The sequence below is a fragment of the Solanum verrucosum genome, unplaced genomic scaffold (assembly GCF_900185275.1).
Source record: "Solanum verrucosum unplaced genomic scaffold, falcon-dt-bn FXZP01000205.1, whole genome shotgun sequence".
NCBI classification, from domain to species: Eukaryota; Viridiplantae; Streptophyta; class Magnoliopsida; order Solanales; family Solanaceae; genus Solanum; species Solanum verrucosum.
Genome location: NW_026019950.1, coordinates 1,256,818 through 1,280,336, shown reverse-complemented (window position 1 = coordinate 1,280,336; position 23,519 = coordinate 1,256,818). Strand labels below are relative to the sequence as shown.

The 23,519-nt window shown below is 31.3% G+C and overlaps 2 protein-coding genes across 3 annotated transcripts; one reads left to right on the top strand and one right to left on the bottom strand.

The window, feature by feature from the left end:
* Nucleotides 1-1,071: 1,071 nt before the first annotated feature.
* On the bottom strand, nt 1,072-8,093 carry LOC125813934 (autophagy-related protein 13a). 2 transcript variants are annotated; one of them, XM_049493415.1, is made up of 4 exons: nt 7,921-8,093; nt 5,876-7,289; nt 5,017-5,195; nt 1,072-1,584 (listed from the first exon to the last, which is right to left on the bottom strand). In XM_049493415.1, the coding sequence occupies exons 2-4, from the start codon at nt 7,202-7,204 to the stop codon at nt 1,278-1,280; spliced, it is 1,815 nt and encodes a 604-aa protein (XP_049349372.1). In that variant the 5' UTR covers nt 7,205-7,289; nt 7,921-8,093; the 3' UTR covers nt 1,072-1,277. The 2 variants fall into 2 exon arrangements, with proteins under 2 accessions (XP_049349372.1, XP_049349371.1); XM_049493414.1 differs by having other exon boundaries at nt 5,876-7,286; nt 7,921-8,084.
* Nucleotides 8,094-21,802: 13,709 nt separating this feature from the next.
* On the top strand, nt 21,803-22,190 carry LOC125813957 (protein RESPONSE TO LOW SULFUR 3-like). Its single transcript, XM_049493438.1, has one exon. The coding sequence runs from the start codon at nt 21,822-21,824 to the stop codon at nt 22,173-22,175; it is 354 nt and encodes a 117-aa protein (XP_049349395.1). The 5' UTR covers nt 21,803-21,821; the 3' UTR covers nt 22,176-22,190.
* Nucleotides 22,191-23,519: the final 1,329 nt, after the last annotated feature.

The following is a 23,519-nucleotide window of genomic DNA, read 5'->3' as shown; positions in this document are numbered from 1 at the left end:
GGCTATAAAATTCTTATTTCAAGTGTTTTTTTACTTCATTGACATTTAAGATCCAACCTACTCCAAAAATTAGAAGGAAAATTAAATAAAACAAAGAAAATAAATTATGCTTATCTTTATTATTATTATTATTCCTCTAGGTTACACAAACTGTCTTCATTTATCGATTTTTTACGCGACATAAGTTATATTTTCATATTATAATATAACACGAATTATGTCACTTAATTCCTATAGAATTGATATCGATAGAAACAAAAGTTCAGTCCAAAACCTATAAGTTAGCCTTAATAGATATAATTTAGTTCCTACCAAATTCATATCGATTGAGGCAAAACTTTAATTTTAGAACCTATAAGTTATGTCATAAAATGCATAACTTAATTCCTACAAAACGTATGCCGAGCAAAGTAAAGTTCTCCAAATTTATGCTAACGAAATTAGGTTATAGAAATACTACATAACTTAAGTCGCATTTATAACTTTATTCTTACGAAACTTATATCGTACAAGGTAAGAATTGCCTAATGAAATTAGGAAGGTGCTTTGGTCCATAATTTTTCGTTAAATGAGTAAAGGAAGCAAAAATTAAAGACCATTATAATTGAAGACCAACACAAAATTGGAGGGCAATCTATGCAAGAACTTCAAAAGAGATACTTCTAGTGTAGGCTCCAATAAAAAAGTTATTCAGTTTTTAATGGAGATAATTGTTGTTTTGTGTATAAATAAACTAATATATATAAATTTCATAAACTCGGTATCTGCATTTAAGAAAATGATTTAAATTATGTGCACATATAATTGAAAATGAAGTGTCACGTTGTAAAAAGGATGCTCATGCACTAAACTTCCACTATTATTTTTAGTTCATGAAAACAAACAGAAAAACAAAAATTTAGCATTGTATGTGAATGAACTAATAATAGTTATGATACACTAGAAAATAGCAAGAATACAGAAAAACACACAGCTTTTATTCACGTGGTTTTATAATTAACAAACAAATAACACCCAAAGTTAGGATTTTTTTTTCTTTTTTTTGTTCACAAGTCACAACCATCAATGTTTATAAAAAATTATGTCATTCAGGCAACTGTTTCAACTATGTTTGTGATTTTTCTCATCACCTATGTACAGAATTTGTTAGCCCTCCAAACTAGAGGAACAATGGAATTCTCCATAGAGAAGTTTGTTCATTAACATTAGGGAGAAATATCAACTACCTTCATCCATTTTGAGCTAACTTTTGTAAGTGGGATACATCAGGTTTAAATTCAACCCTCACTGACTGAACGAGTTGCGCTCTTGGACAGAAGTAGATCTTTCAAATCTTTGTAAGTTTTGAGCTCCTCCAACGCATCGGATGCCTTTCTACTAATGAAAAATCCAGATGCAGTGCTAAGTTCTCCATCCAGTTCAGTCTTTATGCTATTCGAGGTATAACAGCTAGAATCTTGGCGCAAAGGAGGAGCAGTTCTTAGCATGTGAACAAGGGCACCTACAGCTGCATCTTGGGATTTTCTGGTTGTTGCAGATGCCTGAGAAGAGATTTCTGAACCTTTTCTCCCATCAAGGATCTCACTGCATAACAATGACATAAAAAATGAGTTGAAAATCCAATGGCGCATAAGAAATTAAGACACAAGCTGAACTCAGTGCCTGCTGTCTGTTCGGCAGTTACTGAGAGGTTCATTTTTATTCATTATCAGAACCCAAGGGATATAAAACATCTATGTTTCTCGGACACAGGTGCGGGTAAAAAAAAGGATGGGGATCTAGACCTTGAATTTGCCATCACCTAAATTTTAAGATGCAGGGATACGGGTAGGAGTATGGGTATGGATGTTAGGATGCAACAAATAACAGTATATTATGACATATTTATGCACATTTTTCAACAATTATTGATGTTATTAAATTAAAGCTAGAATGATTGATTTTTGTATTCACTTCAAAATTTTGTTCATAAGTTATACCGTATAGTAGCAAGCTGTTACATATATATGTGTGTGTACTAAGCTCAAAATTAAACCAAATGCCCAATCAACCTCCAGTTTTTGGTCATAGATGTCAAAGCACTCAATTTAGGTTGACGAAATCAAATAGCACCCACGGCCAAATAGTGTCGGATCGACATGAGTGCAACAAGGATTTTGAAGGATCTGAGCAACATAGTAAAGCAGATAACAACTATTTAAAAGCCAATCTCATTCAAAATGGATCTCAAGTCCAGCCAATTCAGTGAATTTTCATTTCCTCCATCCAGTGCTCCCTCCCTTCCTCAAGTGAAGAAACACAAACTATGACAAATTCTGTGCCTGCTGTCTTTGGCAATTACTAAAAGATGCATTTTTCTTTCCCTCCCTGCTTCGCTCCACTCACTCAACAACTTTAATGCAGAAAATTTTCTCTGTGTACTCATTTCAACTTCAATTGCCTCCTGTTTTCTGCATATTCAACTCCAAAAAGTACTCTCGTGATCCCCCATAATCCTCCAAAACGACTAACAAAAACACTATAGATACCAATTGTTCTAGTGGATATAGAGGCAGCAATTCCCACAAACCTAGGATCCATGGGATCTCGAAGCTCCAGATAGAATCTATGATAGCGAACAAGTGACCTTCTAAAGGAAAAATATCAAGTCTTCCCTTTGCTCCATTGAAAATGAAGGGGCAAGACTGTGCACTAACTTTAAAGCATAAAGGGGTATCTCAAAGTGATCATGACAAATGTGATTCATATGTGGCCTTCAATAGTGTGTTATTGCAATGGATATGAAGAATAAGTTCTTATAAATGGCGAGTATTGTGGCTTATGTTTGTTTGTGTACAGAAGGTCGACGGGGCATACAAGTAATTATTTTTGGGTGATCTCCCATTTCTGAATGATCTTATATGATTCTGTCCCAAATCACCATCTCAAGTAATCTAGTTTAAACAGAGTACTAGAAACTTCAAACCAATGAAAACAAACACCAACATAACGCTGGTTTTCATAATTGGCCTTTCACACTCTTAAATCCTACGAGTTTTGAAGGCTCTTAGTTTCCTGGCTGAGAACCCACTCTCAAATCCGGCTCTCTTGGCGGTTGGCCTGCTGGCAATTGACTTGAGCCTTGGGGTTTGCTCCCTTTCAAGGTCTCAAGTTCGAAACCCACTAGGTGCAAACAATTTCTGAGGGCCATCGGACTGGGTAAAACCTGAATTAACCGTGGTGCACTTGCGGGAAACTCCTTGCCGAGGGCCTGTGCACCCCCGGGATTAGTCGGGGCTCAAAGAGACTCGGACACCCGGTGCAAATCAAAAAAAAAAAAAAAACATATGAAAAAGAAAAAGAAATAGAAAATAGTGAACAATTAGAAGGATGATGAAGAACCTAGTAGAGTAAAGAAGAATTAGGGACTCGAGATAAAGTCTGTTAAGCCGACTGGAAAAACTCGTGTAAATCTCAATATCATGCATATCAAAGTATCACATGTTGTAAAAGCCACTCATCAGGAATAAAAAAAGGCACACTTAAGGCGATTGGGAGTTCCACCAATTACACTAAACAAAATAAAATTCCAATCCTTCATCTGCTAACCTAGTTGCTGTTTTTCTAATAGTACAGGTCAAAGGACTGCTTCCAGTGACTCATTACCTGTTTCAACTTCATATCTTGCTCTATTGAGCCAAGGCAAATCTTTCCATTGTTCCTAGTGAACTACTCAATCTACTCACAGCTCTCTCATCCTATGAATAATTTTTGGAGTTATCACCAATCGTCACATCCATACAATATATATATATTTTTTTTTGATGACAAGGGAAACCAACAGCCGCTACCCTTTGGGTGTGCACAAGGTTTTTACCCTGCTCCTATGCAATAGCTCGCAAACCACATAAGAGAGGTAACCCGCACTAGGCAAGCCCGGTGCGACGAGGTCGACCCAGGAGGCAAACCCCTTGCTTTCACTGGCAAGGGGTTTCGAACTTGAGACCTCCAACATGGAAGTCCCAAACCCAAACCACTGGGCCACCCCGAAGGGTATCCATACTATATTGTGCTACAAATACATCCATTGTCCACTGCCTAAGTTTATGGCAGAAGCAATGGCTCATCCTTGTTGGTGTCACGTTATGATTGAGGAAACTGATTGTTTTACATGATAATGGTACCGTGAAATAACTCTTTTTAAAATAAAATCTAGGAGATAACTCCTTTATCTCAAGGTAAAACTATAATTGGATGTTGGTGGTGACTAGTGAAAACACTGAATAATCAATGTGAGACAAGATCAGAAAGTTGGCTACCTAAAACTCGACCTGTTGCCAAAGAATACACCAAACATATGATCTTCATTGTGATGAAATTTCCTCTCTGGCTGCTAAAATTGCATCAGTTGGTTCTATTGGTCTCTTTATTTATTACTTTTTTGTGTAGGTGTTCTGCTGGCACCTTTATTAGTTGGACAACTATTCTGCCCCACCCATGAGTAAATATTTCATAGTAGCCTCATTAGACCGTACATCTTACAACAGTTTGGAGAGAAAAATTTGATGGACTTGAATCTACTTAATTTAAATCACAAATGAAGAGCTTAACCTTGGATTTTCTAGCAACTTATTCATTAATCATTTCATACAGTAAAGAGGAAAAGACTGCTCGAATTCTCCCTAAAAGATCTTTTTACATATCAACTATTGAAGGCAAAAAGTAACTTCTAGATACTTTGCATCTGACATGTCTCCCTTGAGATAAGATAAAACAGCTAGGTGAACCCTCCAATATGTAAAAAAAATCCCAATTAATTTACATCAAATGCTCAACTTTATGTCCTACCAGCAGCCAATTTCTAAACAATGTCTAACATGTTAAACAACAGCTACAAAGCCAACACACTGGCCCAGGAGAGCCAATTTACTAAAAGACGGACACAAGACTGCAAGAGGAACTTCATGCAACACTAATGTAAAGAGTTTCAGTTCCCAAGAAGAATTCTCCAAAAATACAGAAGAGTAGCAAAGTTACCTGGCTTGAGAATCGGAAGTGTCGACATCATCAACAATAAAAGGACAGGAAAAATCACAGACATCCAAGTCATCTTGAAAAGATAGTCTGCTAGAACTTCTAGAAAATATACGTGGCGAACCACTTGAAGATAGCAAACCAGAGAACCGTCCTGAATCATCTCTAACATCTCTGGAAATCTGGAAAGGAAGAATAAGAGAGATTATCAGTTATGCTCTAGATGCTACCAATGTGGAGAGGAGGCAGAGACAATCAATCATCTCTTTTGCTCTGTAAACTGACTGTACAACTATAGAGGATATTCATCAACCTAAGGGGTATAATGTGGAGTATACCAAGGAACATAGTTGATGTTCTAGAATGGAATTACAGAAAAGGTATTAACACAAGCCGGAAAGAGATATGGAGGGTTGTCCCGGCTTGCATATGGTGGACAATTTGGGAAGAGAGAAATCATAGATGCTTAGAAGATAAAGTAGGTCATATCCAGAAGATAAAATGAAGTCTTTAGTCCTTTTTTATTTTGGTGTAAAGGAGAATGTTTGGAAGATCATGAAACAATTTTTTGATGTTTTAGATTCCTTCTGAGAAGACATAGGAGTTGTTGTTTTGACAATCTCCTCTGTTATAATGGATGACTACACAGATTTGGCTAATCAATATATCAACACCCAAATATGTTATCTTCTCAAAAAGAAAAAAAGAAAAAAAGGAAAGGAAGAATCCAAACAAAAGTTGGGACGGTTAAAAAATGGATTAACTAAGTACAACGTTTGTAATAAAAGTATGAACATGGAAGTGCACAAGCATGCCTAAAGTATGGAATAACAACACATTTTTCTGACTAAAAATTGCTCACCTTTTGTCCAGGACTGGTAGTGACGATATTCGATTCAAGAGTCCTCAGCGGATCCATTTTCCTGAATGACCTGATACCTGAAGGGGATTCTTGGGATGATGAATCATGCTTTATACTTTTGGGAGACATTGGAGGAAGAGAATGCCTGTTCGGATCAGACAAATTAGGAGATAGGTATCTGGAACTTGTACCCATCATTGGATGAGGGATACTGACGGGGCCAGATCCAGAACGCAAACGAGTCTGCCCAGGATTTGCACCTGACAGATATGTTGGTGGCGATGGAGATGGAGATGGTGAAAATGGAGGTGAAAGCTGGTATTCATCAAAGCTCGTTGCTTTGTGGTGAATTGGCAATCTGTTGTTAGGTGAAACCCTGTGTCCATGTACATCACTGGGTGAAGATGAAAGCTCATGTGGTGGCCGGTACAAAGGTGGAGATCCTACATATGGCTGTGTCCGAGGTAAAGAAGGAGACGTGAGGAAACCACTTGTCCAACTGTGTGGACGCTGGAAAGGTGATGAAGAAGATGAATGTGTCCCTCTCGACGGAAATGATGTAGGGTGTCCACCCTTATCAGATGAGGTGGATGGAAATGACCTCATCGGGTCAGCAAGAGGACTGCCTACATAATCTGTAATGATCTCAGGTGGAAAGGATGCAGCAGTCTCCAGGTTAAAGTTCGACAGATCTTCACGATATGTAACAGATATACAAAGACGACCCTGCTGGGCATCAACTGGAGTAAAAGTATAGTGCTTCATCAACTCCTCCTCTACCCTGGAGAATGGAGCACTAAATGAAGAGACTTTGTAAATGATATCAAAGTCACAACTCTGGCTTGATGAAAGTTTCCTGAAGGCCTTGAATGCAGGAAGGAGCCTCATCATTGAATAAAGGGCGCGGAGCAATATTATTGATTTCTTGTATGTTTTCTTATAAGACGAATCACCAATTTGAGGAACCATTGTCCTCATATACTCATATTGTACAACCCACCTCTCTATAATGGTTTCGGTATATGCCCCTGCAATACCTGAACTATGCTCCAACAACGAACTATGTTTCTCTTGAACAATTATTATGTCTATTATCATTGGTTCCATCAAATTTCTATGCCAAAAATTCAAATTATCCAGAACAGCAGGCCGATCTCCCAACACCAAATTGAACCATTTGTCACTCTTTTTCACTTCCCCACTACGTCCACAAGGGCGTATAGAAGGAACTCTACAGTCCATAACAATATGCAAGGTTTTCAGCAGAAATTGAGCAAGTATCTGTTCAAACCTTCCATATTCACCTTGTGGGTTACTCTGAAAGTCCATTTAATATACCCCCAAGCAAATATCAACCTTATATTCTCTCAACCATACGCCACAATAAATCATACATGACAACAGCAATGATCTGCTACAGATATGTAACAAATTTCAAACAATGTTTAGAACAACACACCCCATTAAAATCTAAAAGTAACTCAACTTATACAAATAGTCAAATACCCATATCTCAGATATAATTATAAGTAATTCTACAGCTTCAATGAAGTGGTGAGAACCCTAATGTCTCAGGTTCAAAACTCATTGAAAAACCAAAAAAAAAAAAAACAATAAGTGATTCTTCCATCTGTCCTAACCTGGGCAAACAGAATTACCTGACGTGTGGCAGGTATCCCGTGGAATTAGTCGAGCTGCGCTAAAGCTAGCCCGGACACCACGGTGTAAAAAAAAATAAAAAAATCTACAGCTTCATTTACATCCAACAAGATATACAGGAGCATACAGAAAAAATTCAAAATTCCCCCAAAAAAAAAACTACTTTAGTGTGATCAACTAATTTTCTTCATCGATTATTACTAATAACTTTTTAGATGCAGATCTTAACATCAGTGAAAAGGTAACATAATGTTGAAAAATAGGACCAAAATTCAAACGACTGCTAGTTGGAAATAAATAAGCGATTGAACTGAATTGGATTGAAATTGAGTAATGAGAATTGAGAAGAGATTTGATGAAGCTAAGAAAAGAAGGATCAAACTTACTTGAGAGAAGAAAATATAGGGATTAGCAACGAAGAGAGAAAACCTCAGACTTTGAAGCAAGCGAAAGAGAAGAGAGATTGCGTAGAACACCGAGACTCGCCGGCTCTACAGAGAGAGAAGAAGGAGAAATGATCAAAATGGTCCTTTTACTTATGTGGTCGGACTATTTTAGTCCTTACTATGTACTACGTAATCATCGAAAGAGAGAAGTATTAAAAACACATTAGATCAGGCCTAAATACTACGTAATCATCGAAAGAGAGAAGCATTAAAAACACATTAGATCAGGCCTAAATAAGTACTCTCTCTGTCCTTAATTACTTGTCCACTTTTTTTTTTATAGTTGTCCCTAATTACTTGTCCATTTTGACAAATCAAAAAAGGACAATTTTTTTTACCTATTATATCCTCAATTAAATGACTAATTACTTTGAAAAATGTAGAACTTTTCATCCACTTCATAATTAATAGGGGTAAAATGGTAAACTCACTATGTCATTAATTGTTTTCTTAATATGTGTGTCAATTCAAAAGTGAACAAGTAATTAGGGACAGAGAGAGTATTAAAAATATTCCTGAACTTAGAGCAAATTATTAATTTCGTTACTGAACTATTTGATAGCTTTAAAAATACTCATCTACTAGCTAAACTTAGGTACACCTCTAATTTGTCACATGACATAGCAAGTGTTCTCAAACTTTTATAGGAGCATGGAGGCTCTTAAAAAGGCTGATTAGGGGTGTACCTAAGTTTAGGGGAATTTCGGGGTATAATTCACTCCTCTAAATTTGATGAGAATTTCGGGGTGTAATTCACTCATGTTGTAAAATCGATAATGTATTTAAGTTCAGTCAGTCAAATCAAGAGGTGTTTTTTTAACGCTGTCAAATAGTTCGCGGATGAAACTAATAATTCACACCAAGTTTGAAGGTATTTATAATATACTTCTCTCTAATCGAAATGATCATTTTAATCTTTCATATATATCACGTAATGAAAAATGGACATTAATATATTTAATAAAAAAATATTTTAATTCTAAATCTTAAAAGTAACGATGCAAATTAATAAAAAATAATTATCTTTAACTAATTATTTACATAAGGAAAATAAAAATTCTTCTTCTTTTCTCACCACTATCGTGTGCGTTTGCAATAATAGAATATACATTTTTCTTGTTTTTTTTATAATATAGTTTTTGTTCTTACAATAAGAGATACATGTATAAGTTATAATTTCAAAGAAAAAAATATACATTAATTATTGATACAAGAATTTTCATTAAAAATATCAAAAATTGACCTTTCAACATATAAAAGTTAGTTATAGCCGAAAATTTTCACTTTAAATCTTTATGTTTTTATACAACTTACATGGGTTGATGGTTATATTTAATAGATTTTTACTAATATTGTTGTTTTAAGATTTAAAACTAAAATGATCACTTTTTTCATACATTAAAGTCAATTTCAGTTATGTGCTATCTATATACTATTAAGAACTAAAATCACGTTTTCATACATTAACTATAATTTCAGCTATATAATACGTATATGATATAACGGACTAAAATAGTTTGATCCTTATATATTAAGAAATATTTTAATTATTTTCTCGAGAGAAGATTATACATATACATATTTGTGGGTCTACTCTTCTCTTTTCATGTTTCACTCAGTTCTAATTAGAGTATTATTTGTTGCATAAACATAAAACCGCAAAAAAAAATATTTTTTATTGAAGATTTAACTTAAAGTTTAACTTTATCAAGTTATTCAGTAAAATATTTATTACACAATTAAATTACTTAAAATCAGTTGTAAGAAAATATGTGTTCGGATCATTTATGCGCATTTGCAAGTTCGTATTGAAATAAATATTAAATAGTATTCATCAATACCTGAACAAATAGAAAAAGATCACTTAATATTTTCTAATTTTTAATACCTTATCATTATTAAACTAACACTTTTGAGCACTAATCCACACCACAAAATATTGGATAATCTATTATAATAGGTCAAAATTAATTTGTTGATATACGAGTCAGTAAAATCTTAACCGCGTTGACTGGATGCTCCAATTAAAAGAAGCCTAGACGTTAAGCATTGAAGGAATCAAAAGCCGACATATGTCGCTTGGTGACCTTATCATTTTTAAACTAACTCTTTTGAGCACTAATCCACACCACAAAATATTGGATAATATGTTATAATAGGTCAAAATTAATTTGTTGATATACGGGTCAGTAAAATCTGAACCGCATCGACCGGATGCTCCAATTAAAAGAAGCCTAGACGTTAAGCATTGAAGAGATCAAAAGTCGACAGATGTCGTTTGGTGATTGAATATGAGTTAAATTATGCATAAATAACACCATATGCGGTCACGTTTTCTGTTATGCATAAAACTCAACATACTAATTTATATATTTTTAATATTGACATAATTAATTCTAATAAATTATTTGATCACCACATTAAATTTTTGATATAACTTATAAGTTTCTTGAATTTACCTCATATAGTACAAATTTCATTCTATACACATATCTTTAAACTAGTTATGGATACGTGCAACGCACGTGTATTCCTATCAAGTATTTCAAACTTTCTAAAATGACATGAATATCAGTACAACATACATGTGTAAGTGTTTTCAATTTGAAAGTGAAAATACATTAAGGATATAACGAACTAAAATAGTTTGATCCTTATACATTAAGAAACATTTTAATTATTTTCTCGAGAGAAGATTATGCATATACATATTCGTGGGTCTACTCTTCTCTTTTCATGTTTCACTCAGTTCTAATTAGAGTATTATTTGTTGCATAAACATAAAATCGCAAAAAAAATATTTTTTATTGAAGATTTAACTTAAAGTTTAGCTTTATCAAGTTATTCGGTAAAATATTTATTACACAATTAAATTACTTAAAATCAGTTGTAAGAAAATATGTGTTCGGATCATTTATGCGCATTTGCAAGCTCGTATTGAAATAAATATTAAATAATTTTATCCATCAATACCTGAACAAATAGAAAAAGATCACTTAATATTTTCTAATTTTTAATACCTTATCATTTTTAAACTAACACTTTTGAGCACTAATCCACACCACAAAATATTGGATAATCTATTATAATAGGTCAAAATTAATTTGTTGATATACGAGTCAGTAAAATCTTAACCGCGTTGACTGGATGCTCTAATTAAAAGAAGCCTAGACGTTAAGCATTGAAGGAATCAAAAACCGACATATGTCGCTTGGTGACCTTATCATTTTTAAACTTACTCTTTTGAGCACTAATCCACACCACAAAATATTGGATAATATGTTATAATAGGTCAAAATTAATTTGTTGATATACGGGTCAGTAAAATCTGAACCGCATTGACCAGATGCTCTAATTAAAAGAAGCCTAGATGTTAAGCATTGAAGAGATCAAAAGTCGACAGATGTTGTTTGGTGATTGAATATGAGTTAAATTATGCATAAACAACACCATATGCGGTCACGTTTTCTGTTATGCATAAAACTTAACATACTAATTTATATATTTTTAATATTGACATAATTAATTCTAATAAATTATTTGATCACCACATTAAATTTTTGATATAACTTATAAGTTTCTTGAATTTACCTCATATAGTACAAATTTCATTCTATACACATATCTTTAAACTAGTTATGGATACGTGCAACACACGTGTATTCCTATCAAGTATTTCAAACTTTCTAAAATGACATGAATATCAGTACAACATACAAGTGTAAGTGTTTTCAATTTGAAAGTGAAAATACATTAAGGATATAACGGACTAAAATAGTTTGATCCTTATACATTAAGAAACATTTTAATTATTCTTTCGAGAGAAGATTATGCATATACATATTTGTGGGTTTACTCTTCTCTTTTCATGTTTCACTCAGTTCTAATTAGAGTATTATTTGTTGCATAAACATAAAACCGCAAAAAAAGTATTTTTTATTAAAGATTTAACTTAAAGTTTAGCTTTCTCGAGTTATTCGGTAAAATATTTATTACACAATTAAATTACTTAAAATCAGTTGTAAGAAAATATGTGTTCGGATCATTTATGCGCATTTGCAAGCTAGTATTGAAATAAATATTAAATAATTTTATCCATCAATACCTGAACAAATAGAAAAAGATCACTTAATATTTTCTAATTTTTAATACCTTATCATTTTTAAACTAACACTTTTGAGCACTAATCCACGCCACAAAATATTGGATAATCTGTTATAATAGGTCAAAATTAATTTGTTGATATACGAGTCAGTAAAATCTGAACCGCGTTGACTGGATGCTCCAATTAAAAGAAACCTAGACGTTAAGCATTGAAGGAATCAAAAGTCGTCAGATATCGCTTGGTGACCTTATCATTTTTAAACTAACTCTTTTGAGCACTAATCCACACCACAAAATATTGGATAAATTGTTATAATAGGTTAAAATTAATTTGTTGATATACGGGTCAGTAAAATCTGAACCACGTTGACTGGATGCTCCAATTAAAAGAAGCCTAGACATTAAGCATTGAAGAAATCAAAAGTCGACAGATGTCGTTTGGTGATTGATTATGAGTTAAATTATGCATAAATAACACCATATGCGGTCACGTTTTCTGTTATGCATAAAACCCAACATACTAATTTATATATTTTTAATATTGACATAATTAATTCTAATAAATTATTTGATCACCACATTAATTTTTTGATATAACTTATAAGTTTCTTGAATTTACCTCATATAGTACAAATTTCATTCTATACACATACCTTTAAACTAGTTATGAACACGTGTGTTGCACATGTATTCCTATCAAGTATTTCAAACTTTCTAAAATGACATGAATATCAGTACAACATACATGTGTAAGTGTTTTTAATTTGAAAGTGAAAATACAATTTTTCATGTGAAAATATATGTTGCAACAATATAAAACAATTGCAAAAGACGCTATAATATTACTCTTGAACAATATACTTCAAGTAGAATATTGAATAATCTTACTGATTTATATTACTAAAATCTAAACAAAATGAAGCTTAATTACTCCATTCTTATAATATTACAACCAAAATGTCCAAAAGCAAAATTGTTATCACGCCAACCATTTGAGTTTTAAAACTGCAGAAAACTACCATTAATATAGACTGCTCATATTTAAGAAAATTATTAGGCTTAGTGTCGCACAAATATAAATGGAATTCTCATTTTTATTTGAAAATGAAGTTGTTAATCTCATTCATACAAATCGTAGAAAAACTAAAAATAAAACAAAAAAGGTGAAAATGAACAATATATGTATGTGTTCGCAAAATATATTAGATAGACAATAAAGTAACACAATTAAAATCTTTCATTCAAAGTAACAATTTTTTAGCAATCTTTATTTAAATTAATTTGAATTTAGGCAATTGACAATATGGATATCTAAGCATATTTAAACTCATCATACATTAATAGAAGTTTTGTTGATTAAGTAACACTTACAAGAACAATAACACAATGACAAATAAAAATAAATTCCCACAACAATGTAAAATAATACAAGAATTGCATAAAAATGTGAATTGCATACCAAATTTAATTTGGACAACCATATCTTGACTCCAAAATGGAAAAGAAAACTTAAAATTATGAGCTAATAAACAAAAGATCTCAAGGAATAGGTCATCTCTTCTGAACTTCTAAGTTCAACTATTCTACTATAAGAAAACTTCTCATTTTCATGATTTCATCTCTTATACTTCTACCTAGGGGTGTACAAGCTAAACCGTAAAGTCAAACCGAACCGACGAACCAAATCAAACCGGAAAAAAAATGATTTATGGTTTGGTTTGGTTGATTTGACGGTTGAAAAAAATCCGACCACTCTTGGTTTGGTATTAAAAGAAAAAAAGTCAAACCGAACATATATATATATATATATATATTTTATTTTATTTATAGATAAAAAATATTATTTATAATGTACTTTGTTAATATATTTTTAGTTAATTTATAGTTTTCAATGTTTATATATTTTATTTCAAATTTGGGCTTGTAAAATTTATAAATATTTTATTTTGTATTAAGATCCAAAGTTACAATTATATTGTTATAGTTTTTCAAATTTGAAGTCAACAATTTACTTTGTAAATATTTTGTGTTGTACTCAGTTTGCTTGTAGCCTTTAATCTTATTAATTTAACATAATGAACGTTGATATTTCAAAAAAAATATTTTGTACTCATGTGAATTTTACCGTCTTTTCAAAAATTTCTATTCATTTAACATTTTTTAAGTTTAGATTATCACACAAGTACGTGAAAATATATTTGATCTCTTTTTCAAATACTGTATAGTTGTAAAAAACCAAAAAAATCAAAAGACTGAAGAAAAAAAAACCCGAAAGAAACGACTAAAGCCAAAATCGAAAAAATCGACTTTATGTGGTTTGATTTAGTTTTTAGATTTAATAAACCAACATAATTGGTTTAGGTTTTTTTAATGAAAAAACAAACCAAATCGATCTATGTACACCCCTACTTCAAACTTCAACTATTCTATTGTAAGAAAGCTAACTTCAAAATGATGTCATCTATTCTTCTCCTCAGTTAGCTTTTTGACGATATGTTATATCATTATATAGGAAGAAGATTAGAGAACCGTAGATGACAAAAAAGAAAAAAATATGATGATCTAGGGACAAGCAAATTGTGGCTATAATTTACTAGTATTTATAGTGATATTTAACTGTCTTTTCACCTACCAAAATTCAATAATGAGACACATTGAATCACTACAAATAAATTATATTTTTGGTTTCAAAATTCAAAGAGTCACTGAATTGGAAGAGTTTCAATAATGAGACACATTGAATCATGACACATAATTTTTATTTTTGATTTCAAAATTCAAAGAGTCACCGAATTGGAAGAGTTTCATACATTGTTTTGTCTTCTACTTTAATTAAATTAATTAATCTAATCAATTATAATTATAATGCCATAACATAAGAATTAAAGTATAGTTGTTGGGCTTCATATATATCATTAAGTAATTAAAATGTTAATATTTAACAAATTAAGTAACCATATGATATCTGATATATAGATTATTTAAGTAAATTTAAGGAGTAAAATAAAAATAAATACAATTTTATTTTTTTTAAATGTAACTAATTTATTTTTTAAAAGGATAAAAATGTCTAACAATTTTCTATGCATATTTTTTCTTTGAATTTTTTACTTTAACACCTTTCCACTTTTAGAATTTAGTGCAATATAATAATAATATTATATAATTACTATTTAATATTTAATTGATTAGCTATTTCATAATATTTTTATTTAGTGTATAGGTAAAACAATATTTCAACATTTAACTTTTTTTGTTCCCACTTTTAGTAATATGTTAGTCATGGACACGTGCGTTGCACGTGTGAGCCATGTTAAGTTGTATCATTCTCTCTCGACATTTGTAAAGCAGTCTTGTCATGAGTGCGTGCATTACTACAAGTCTAATTGTCGGAAATTTCACATTGTCTAACAGATGATTAAATTAATTTATATTGTATTTTTGTTTCCTTTGAAGATTACTACTTCCTGAAATCAGTTCATTATATTTATGAATACATTACTTTTAAATCTTTAGGTGAACTACAACTAACTCTGCCAAGATTAGGTGATGTTACCATAACAAGATATAAGTGCTTACTAATACTCAAGGCACTATTGAACTGCAAGTGGAATGAGTAATACAAATAGTCAGAAAATGAGAATGAAATAATGGTGCCTGGGCCAAAAAAGCAATTCCCATATACTCACATACGCATTCAAACAACTTGTTAAAAGAAGTTCACACAGCCTAGCCGCTTGACTACATCAAGAATTACTAATTATCACAAAAAAAAAAAAAAAACTTATGAGCAAAGAAATAAATAGTTCTCCGAAAATTTTCAATTGATGTACATTTTCATTTACGGATCATTTATCAAGCCACCAATTAATAACCTCACACCTTCCCGCCATCACCAGAAAATTATCGAACAAGGAGAAAGAACAAAGTCACAAACAAAAAGGAGTAAATCTGAAGTCTAGACTACATGTAACATGTATAAAACATATTTTTCATTAGAAACTACTAGTCTTGTTTAAGACTACTGGTTATGTTCTAAACAGTTAGCTAAAGTTACAATGAAAAGTTGATACTACATAAATTCCAATATATGTTTTTCATCACAGGTTGTTCATCCCATTCTAGATAAAACTTTCTACTTGAGCACTATGCATACATTCACTAAAACGACAAAACAACAGCAGTGCACAGATGATAACATAACAGAGAAGAATTTGCGGTATCATTGCCCAAGTAACTATCATATATGTGATCAACTTCACAAATTAAAATCAACTCCTCAACAAAATAAAAAAGAGAACTTTAACTTTAAATCCTATTTTCACGTTCTGCTCCACGCAACAAAATAATAACTATCAATGACAGAAAAAATATAGCAGCAAAATTAATATTTAACTAATACTGTAGATGAAGATGTTAATGAACAGGGTTATGATCACAATAGAGGGGCTAATGAGGAAAATGTTAATGAAAATGTAGGTGGTAATTCACAAAATGTTGATCTAGATGGAGATGCTAATGAACAGGATCATGTTCAAAATGGAGGCGCTAACAAACAAGGTCCTAATAATGAAGATTGTGGAGATGATAATGAACAAAATGATGATTGGGACTGAAGGATGTCAATGAACTGAAAGAACATGTGGATCTTACAGAGGCATATTCAGGATTTTGAAATGATGGATGCACTATTATGTAAAGGTTGATCTATGATATAAATTTAATAGATTCGACATTTAGATTTTTTTTACTGAAAACCATTAAAATTTTAAAATTATAGGGCTAAAATTAATTCTTATATAACAATTACCACTTAGAGAAGTGTTATCTACTTTTTAAAATAAAAATAAGAGAAGATAAATATAAAATTTAACTTTCTAACCTTGCGGAGAGAGGTGCACCCAGTCAAAATCGCATTATGTGATACTTGAAGTGTGGATTCAAGCATCTATATTTCAATAATTTTTAAAATTATAACACTACTATATATGATCTCGGGAGGGAACCATGGGTTCACGTGAACCCAGTGACCCCCCCTAGATATGCCTCTGATCTTACTGTGGACTAACTATCAAGGCAAAGCCTCTAATAAAGATATAGATCAATTGCCTAATGAAATTCAATTTCAACTTTAATATGATGAAATAACAAAATTTGAAACTATTTCAACCAGTCTAAAACTGATTGACCATTTATGCTATCTGAAAATTTAGAAACCACAATGCATTTTCAATCAAGCCAATATATGTATCAGCTTCAACTGATACAAAATTCAGTTAGTTGAAACTATTAAAAAGTATCTGATAAAGTTCCAGAAAAGCAAAATGAGTTTGCTTGGCTTTCCAACATGCAGAAACATACAGCAATGGTCAGCCAGCAACAAAGTGATAATGTCTTATCATATAACCACAACAGTACATGAATCCAACTTGTTAAAAACAACAAATAGATGAAACAAAATAAGCTACATAAAAACATAAACAGTAAACAGGGAAAACAGAGCAACTTTTGATAAATGAGGAGAAAATCTTTTTACTCGGCAATGATTATGTATTTGATTGAGGCACAGAAAAGAGAAGAAGATTAATGGGACAATAACATGTTGTTGGAGACATTTATATAGATCAGTGAAGTATCTGAAAAAGTTTTGAAATAGCTGATAATTAAAGCAACGAAACTTGAGCATTGGAAAAAATGGATTGTTCCAGTGATTGAGGGAGGTTGAACAGAAACTATATGTTTCTGGAGAATTAAATTAGGGGTGAGATTATCAGCAAATTAATATTTAATTAATATTGTAGGGGTAAAACAGTAAATCAACTTTGGGGTTAAGCTCTTCCCACTTATAGTAATATATGATATGATATGATGATGATTGTGAGAAGAGGATTAAAGTAAATTACTTTCATATATTAGTTAAGTTTATCCTTAAATATCTCGTAATTTAAAGATATGTATATAGAATGAAGTTTATACTTTATCGGGTAAATTTTCATTCTTCTGTATGTGTAGCACTAAAGTTATATTAGCACAAACTTCTTAAACAATGACTTCTGTTTTTCATTCGTTATTCGCTTTGGAGTTTAACTAAATTCGAATTTGCGTCGAACATCCCATATTGTGGGGTAAAACTAGGGCTGGACATAAAATATCAAAAATCGAATTAGCAAATCAAAACAAAAATTTTGATAATTTGATATTTGATATGGTATTCAGGAGTAAGATTTTAGAATTATGGTATTCGGGTTAATGTTTGGAACAAGAAATTAGTGTCATTTGGTATTCTTTACTGAATTATTAACTTAATGGAAGTCATATATTAACAGGTTCATTACTCATTAGTACAAGTTCAAACAGAAAGTTAAAGACTGAACATGAGTAACTCAAATACACATGACTTTTAGTTGTGTCAAATTGTTTTTCTTTGATGTCTTCTTACTTGTTGATATTCTATTGTATTATGCATCCACATTGAAAAATGAAATATTTGGAACAACAATATTAACTCGGTAATACAATCAGCTACAACTTCAAGATACTATTGTCGAATATTGTACCGAATCGGAGTTTGACTTACAGATTATCGAATTACCGAATCAAAAATTAAAAAATCGATATTTGTATCTATTGTTAACTATCAATTATCGAATTATTAACTCAAAATTTGAATATCCCAAACCGTTATTGAACGCCCATCCTAGGTAAAGTGCTTCTTAACAAAGGCGAGTCCATACTGAAAGAGACTAAAATGAGCTTAAATAGCAAAACAAAAGGATATCATGGATAATTATACATGTCAATACGTAAAGTTTACTTACCATCTCTTTATCCCAACTTATATAAATTAGGGAAAATAGTCATTCAGCCATATAATTTACCAAAAAAATGACTGATGCAACCTCTCTCCTCCTTCGTCATCTCTCCTCCTTTCCATCCCCATCATCCTCCTCTTCCTTCTTCTTCATTGCTTTCCTCTTTTCTTTAAAATTTGTCGTATCACAAACGTGAATCATTTCAAGCGAATTATATATCAAAAGATTTAAAATATTGAGAGAATTTCATATCTAAAATGTAGGATTGTTTACAGGTGATTTTGAGTTGATCGAGATTGAATCATCGGTGTATTATTCATGTATAATTAAGTTCTATATAGCTTTTTGAGTGTATCGTATAGTCAGTGTATAGCTCATGCATATACAAGCTATATTCAATTTATTTAGTGTATCTTAATGTATAGTCAATGTATACTTTCTATGATTTTTGACTATTTTTTATGTAAGCAAAAACACAACCATATATGTTGTAAACCAATTACTTTATTGTATGTATTTGAAACTATCTCGTAATGTTATTTATGCAAATCACCATTCATTTCATTGATGAGAGTTTCTACTACTTATTCTAACAACTGAGCCCATCAGTGTTGGGCTAGCCCTCTTCTAGAGTGAAATACCATGCCCGCTACTAACTCTGAGAGACCCAGCCCAAAGATCACATTGGATCTGCTCATTTTCGAGAATAAACTAAAAACATCGTTATTCCCTCCATTTCAATTTGTATATTTAATTTTCCTCTGTTATTTTTAATAAGTAAATAAATAAATATTTTTCATATGTGGTAAGTTTTCAAATTTCAACAGTCTTATTTTGCCCATGGTAACAGCTTTTTTTTTTATAGGAATACTAACATGCCTTCTTTAGATTAAGATCGTAAAATTAAGATTTTTTTATTTTTTTAATCTTCGTGAATAGTAAAACTAAAATACATAAAATGAAACAGATAGAGTATTATTTATCGAATATATCAACTGAGAATGTATAAATGGATATGGGCTTATGTACTAAAAGGGCCTCCAGCTTGATTGAATTTAGTCCATGCAGCCCAACTTATGTATAAGTTTGGCTTTCTAATGATGAATACTTGTTGAATCAAATTCTCAAACCAAATTCATTTTCTTGTATTATTTATTAATATATTATTTAGCATAACATAAAAAATAAAAATGAAAATGTTAATTACACACAATTAATAAAAATGAAGAGGGGCAGAAACAGAATTGAAAGGAAGGGATAACAGACCGTAAAATGAGAGAAGTATTGAGAAGGATGTATAGATTGTGAGTTAAACGTATTTGACTCTAATTTATCGTTAAATAAGATTATTATTTTTTGCTAATTCGTTGCTAAATAAGATTAGATATGAAATTTTACTCTTTATTCTATGTTAATTATGTATTTTAGTATAATACTATAAATGAGAGGGATGAAACTGCAATATTAGGAATTCTAATTGGCCTATATGTATCTTCAATCGAAATTTTGATGTGATTGTTACTATATTTTGAGATAAAGAATCATCAAACTTTTGTGGAGATGTCGAAATCAAACAATATTATCCCAAAACTTTGATGTGCGCTTCTACTATCAATATGAGATAACAAGGGACGTCAAGATGGATGTGATAAAGGTGATAACTCTCAACAGTGCCAAGGAGATGACTATGACGGATTTAATTTTTAATTTAATATATGAAGAAATAAACACACAAAAAGTTAAAAAGATTAAAAAAAATAAATAAATAAATAAATATATATATACTAATTTTAACTTTATATAAACGATACAATTGGCTCTGCCCATGAGTTCGCCTCCGGCCCTCCAATGACAAACATAACCAACAATATAACTTTGCAAATGAAGTGATTTAAAACTTTTTAATATAAGATATAAACTTTCCACGGAAACAAAAAATACTAACTAATTTATTTTCAGGTATTTAAATTTTGATGGACATATTTCACATGATCTCTTTTTAGTATGGCATATATCTAATAATATTATCGAGATATACGTAAACTGACTGAGACATAATCATTATAGGAGTATAAAATAACAAAAGGTTAGTTTGCAAAGAAAGCAACGCCGTCTAAGAGCATCGAACGGTATCGAAATGGTATATTCTGGTTTATAGTGCAACCATAATTGCATATTCAAAACAAATATAGGTCCACAAAATTTCAAAATAATTAATGACACACTACCTAACTTTTGGGTGAGAGTTTTATGACCCTTTTATTAGTTTATTTCAGCACAATTAATTTTAGTTTAAATATTAGTGTATGGGAAGTGCTAAATGGCCAGAAAATTTTAAAAAATTATAATATTTTTTTTATTTTAAAATAAACTGATTTTTTTCTATTTTTTAGTTAAAAGGTATTAAAGTTAAAAGGGTAAAAATGTTTAAAAAGGTAAAATAACATAGATAAAATATTAAATTTAGTGTAAAGGATCAAAATAAACTCTTTATGTTATACATTATGAATCATTTCAATGAAGTAAAATATATTCAAGACCAAATAAACACCTTTATGATACATTAGGACCATTTTGGTTATTTTCTCTACATTTTCGTATCCAATGACATAATTATTCACACGTAGGGGCCCGGGAGATACCTAAGTGCAGTTGCGTGCGTATAAAAAAGGACAAAACACTCCACTATAATTGGATTAAAATAAACCCCTTAGTTTTAAAAAAAAATTAAAAAAATTTCCTTGAATTAATAATTGTAGCGTACAAATATCAACTAAAACTAGATACATTGAACCTGGACATGCTCAATTTGGATCTATAAGAACACTTCCCTCTCGACGGTTTCGTAATATCACAAATCAATTAATCAATCTCCTACCTTCTCTTTTTTAGCTCAATTGTAATTTTTATAATTACTCTCTAATCATGTTTTCCACCATTGCTGTACCTTCCGGCAAAGCAAATCCGCATCGGCGGGAAGTCTCCGCCGTGCCGGAGAGCGAGGTGCTACGGAGAAGAAACGAGGAATTGGAGAAGGAATTGAAGAAGAGCATTGAAAGGGAAGAGAAAATGAGAGAGGAATTGCAGAAGACATGGGAGAGGCTGAGGGTGGCGGAGGAGGCGGAGGAGCGGCTCTGCTCTCAGCTCGGTGAACTTGAAGCGGAGGCTGTTGATCAGGCTCGGGCATACAGGACACGTGTTATCAATCTGATGGATCAACTCTCTTTGGCTCAGAAATTTCTCGAGTCAGCTTCAATTTCTGTCCCTAATTTTCAATGATTTAAAACTAGGTGTAGATGTGTTAGAACTTAGAACGGTTGTTTGGATGGTAAATATCCTTCAATTTTAATTTTAAAATTATGGGCTCGAATCATCAACGAGACAATAGAACATGATTAATTGGAACATGCTTGTAAAATTATGTGTAAATTGTAATATATTGTTGGTGAGGTTTTTGTTTCTTTGATCTTCTATTTCCTCTGCTCTTGCTCTGTGGTACTTCATCTGATCCTATTTAGTTATCGTCATTTTAGGTTATCATTATATCTTTGTTTAGTTTTATTTTGAAATTAAATTTTTCTAATTTATTTTGATTGATTAAATTGACTAATGAATATGAATTAATTGTTTAATTTTCTTATTTTGAGCAAATTCATACTTTCAAGACTAATGAGTAAAATGAAAAAATAATATATGTATTGATTTTGTGAAATGAGGAATATTAATCGACAACTAACTGTACTTTTTTATAAACAGAACTAATTCGCCAAGCCATACTGATAGGATCGACTACTTGAGCCCTATGATAACTTAACTCAATCCTTTTTTACAAAAAAGATATTAGAGGTATATTACTAAAACTAACTTTATTATTGATACATTTGAACTTTAAATTTGGCTATTATTATTTTATATAGTTATTTAATATTAAAAATAAAAAAGATAACTATAATAAAATATTATTAATTAAATAAATAAAATGAAATATCTATTTCTATATAGACACCATGTAATATAAAATGAAGGGAGTATATTAGATGTGAAATTCTGGCACTCAAAGAATAAACGAAAGGTTATCCTGGGTTATTATTTATCCTGATTAAGAAATAAATTAAAGTAAAAATATGTATTATTTAATTATAATTTTGTGATGACAGTATATAAAATTACATTAACTATATTAGAAGAGTCAGTGAAGATTTTGGTATCAACATGCCTGCTTGGCATTTTGAAGGGTATTTTAGTTATTTTGATTATTATATTTCTTCTTGGCAGACGTTTTAGCCATTTGTTAGTGTTTATTAAGGTGATAATGAAAAGCCTACCCTCGTGTGGGCCCCAGTCTCACTCTTTTGGATAATTTGATTGCCAGTTGCCACTTCTTTACTCAACATACATCATTTCTTTCAACTTACCATTATTTATTTATGAGAAAAAACATAATTAGCACATTCAACTATAACACTTTTTCTAGAAAGACATTCAAACTTTACAAGGATCCTAATATTTTATTGAACAATTTGAAAGTAATATAAATATCCTATTTTTGGATCAAACACACTTACAAGAAAGAAGGTGAAGTCACGCACCAATTGTTGCTTGCCATGTGTCAATTTTTATATA

Bases quoted from the DNA above. Each gene is read 5' to 3' on its own strand.
- LOC125813934 (XM_049493415.1), bottom strand. From the start codon at position 7,204: ATGGACTTTCAGAGTAACCCACAAGGTGAATATGGAAGGTTTGAACAG. The intron at 5,196-5,875 runs GTGAGCAATTTT...CTTCCTTTCCAG, and splicing joins CTACCAGTCCTGGACAAAAG to ATTTCCAGAGATGTTAGAGA. The intron at 1,585-5,016 runs GTAACTTTGCTA...ATTGTTATGCAG, and splicing joins ACTTCCGATTCTCAAGCCAG to TGAGATCCTTGATGGGAGAA.
- LOC125813957 (XM_049493438.1), top strand. From the start codon at position 21,822: ATGTTTTCCACCATTGCTGTACCTTCCGGCAAAGCAAATCCGCATCGG.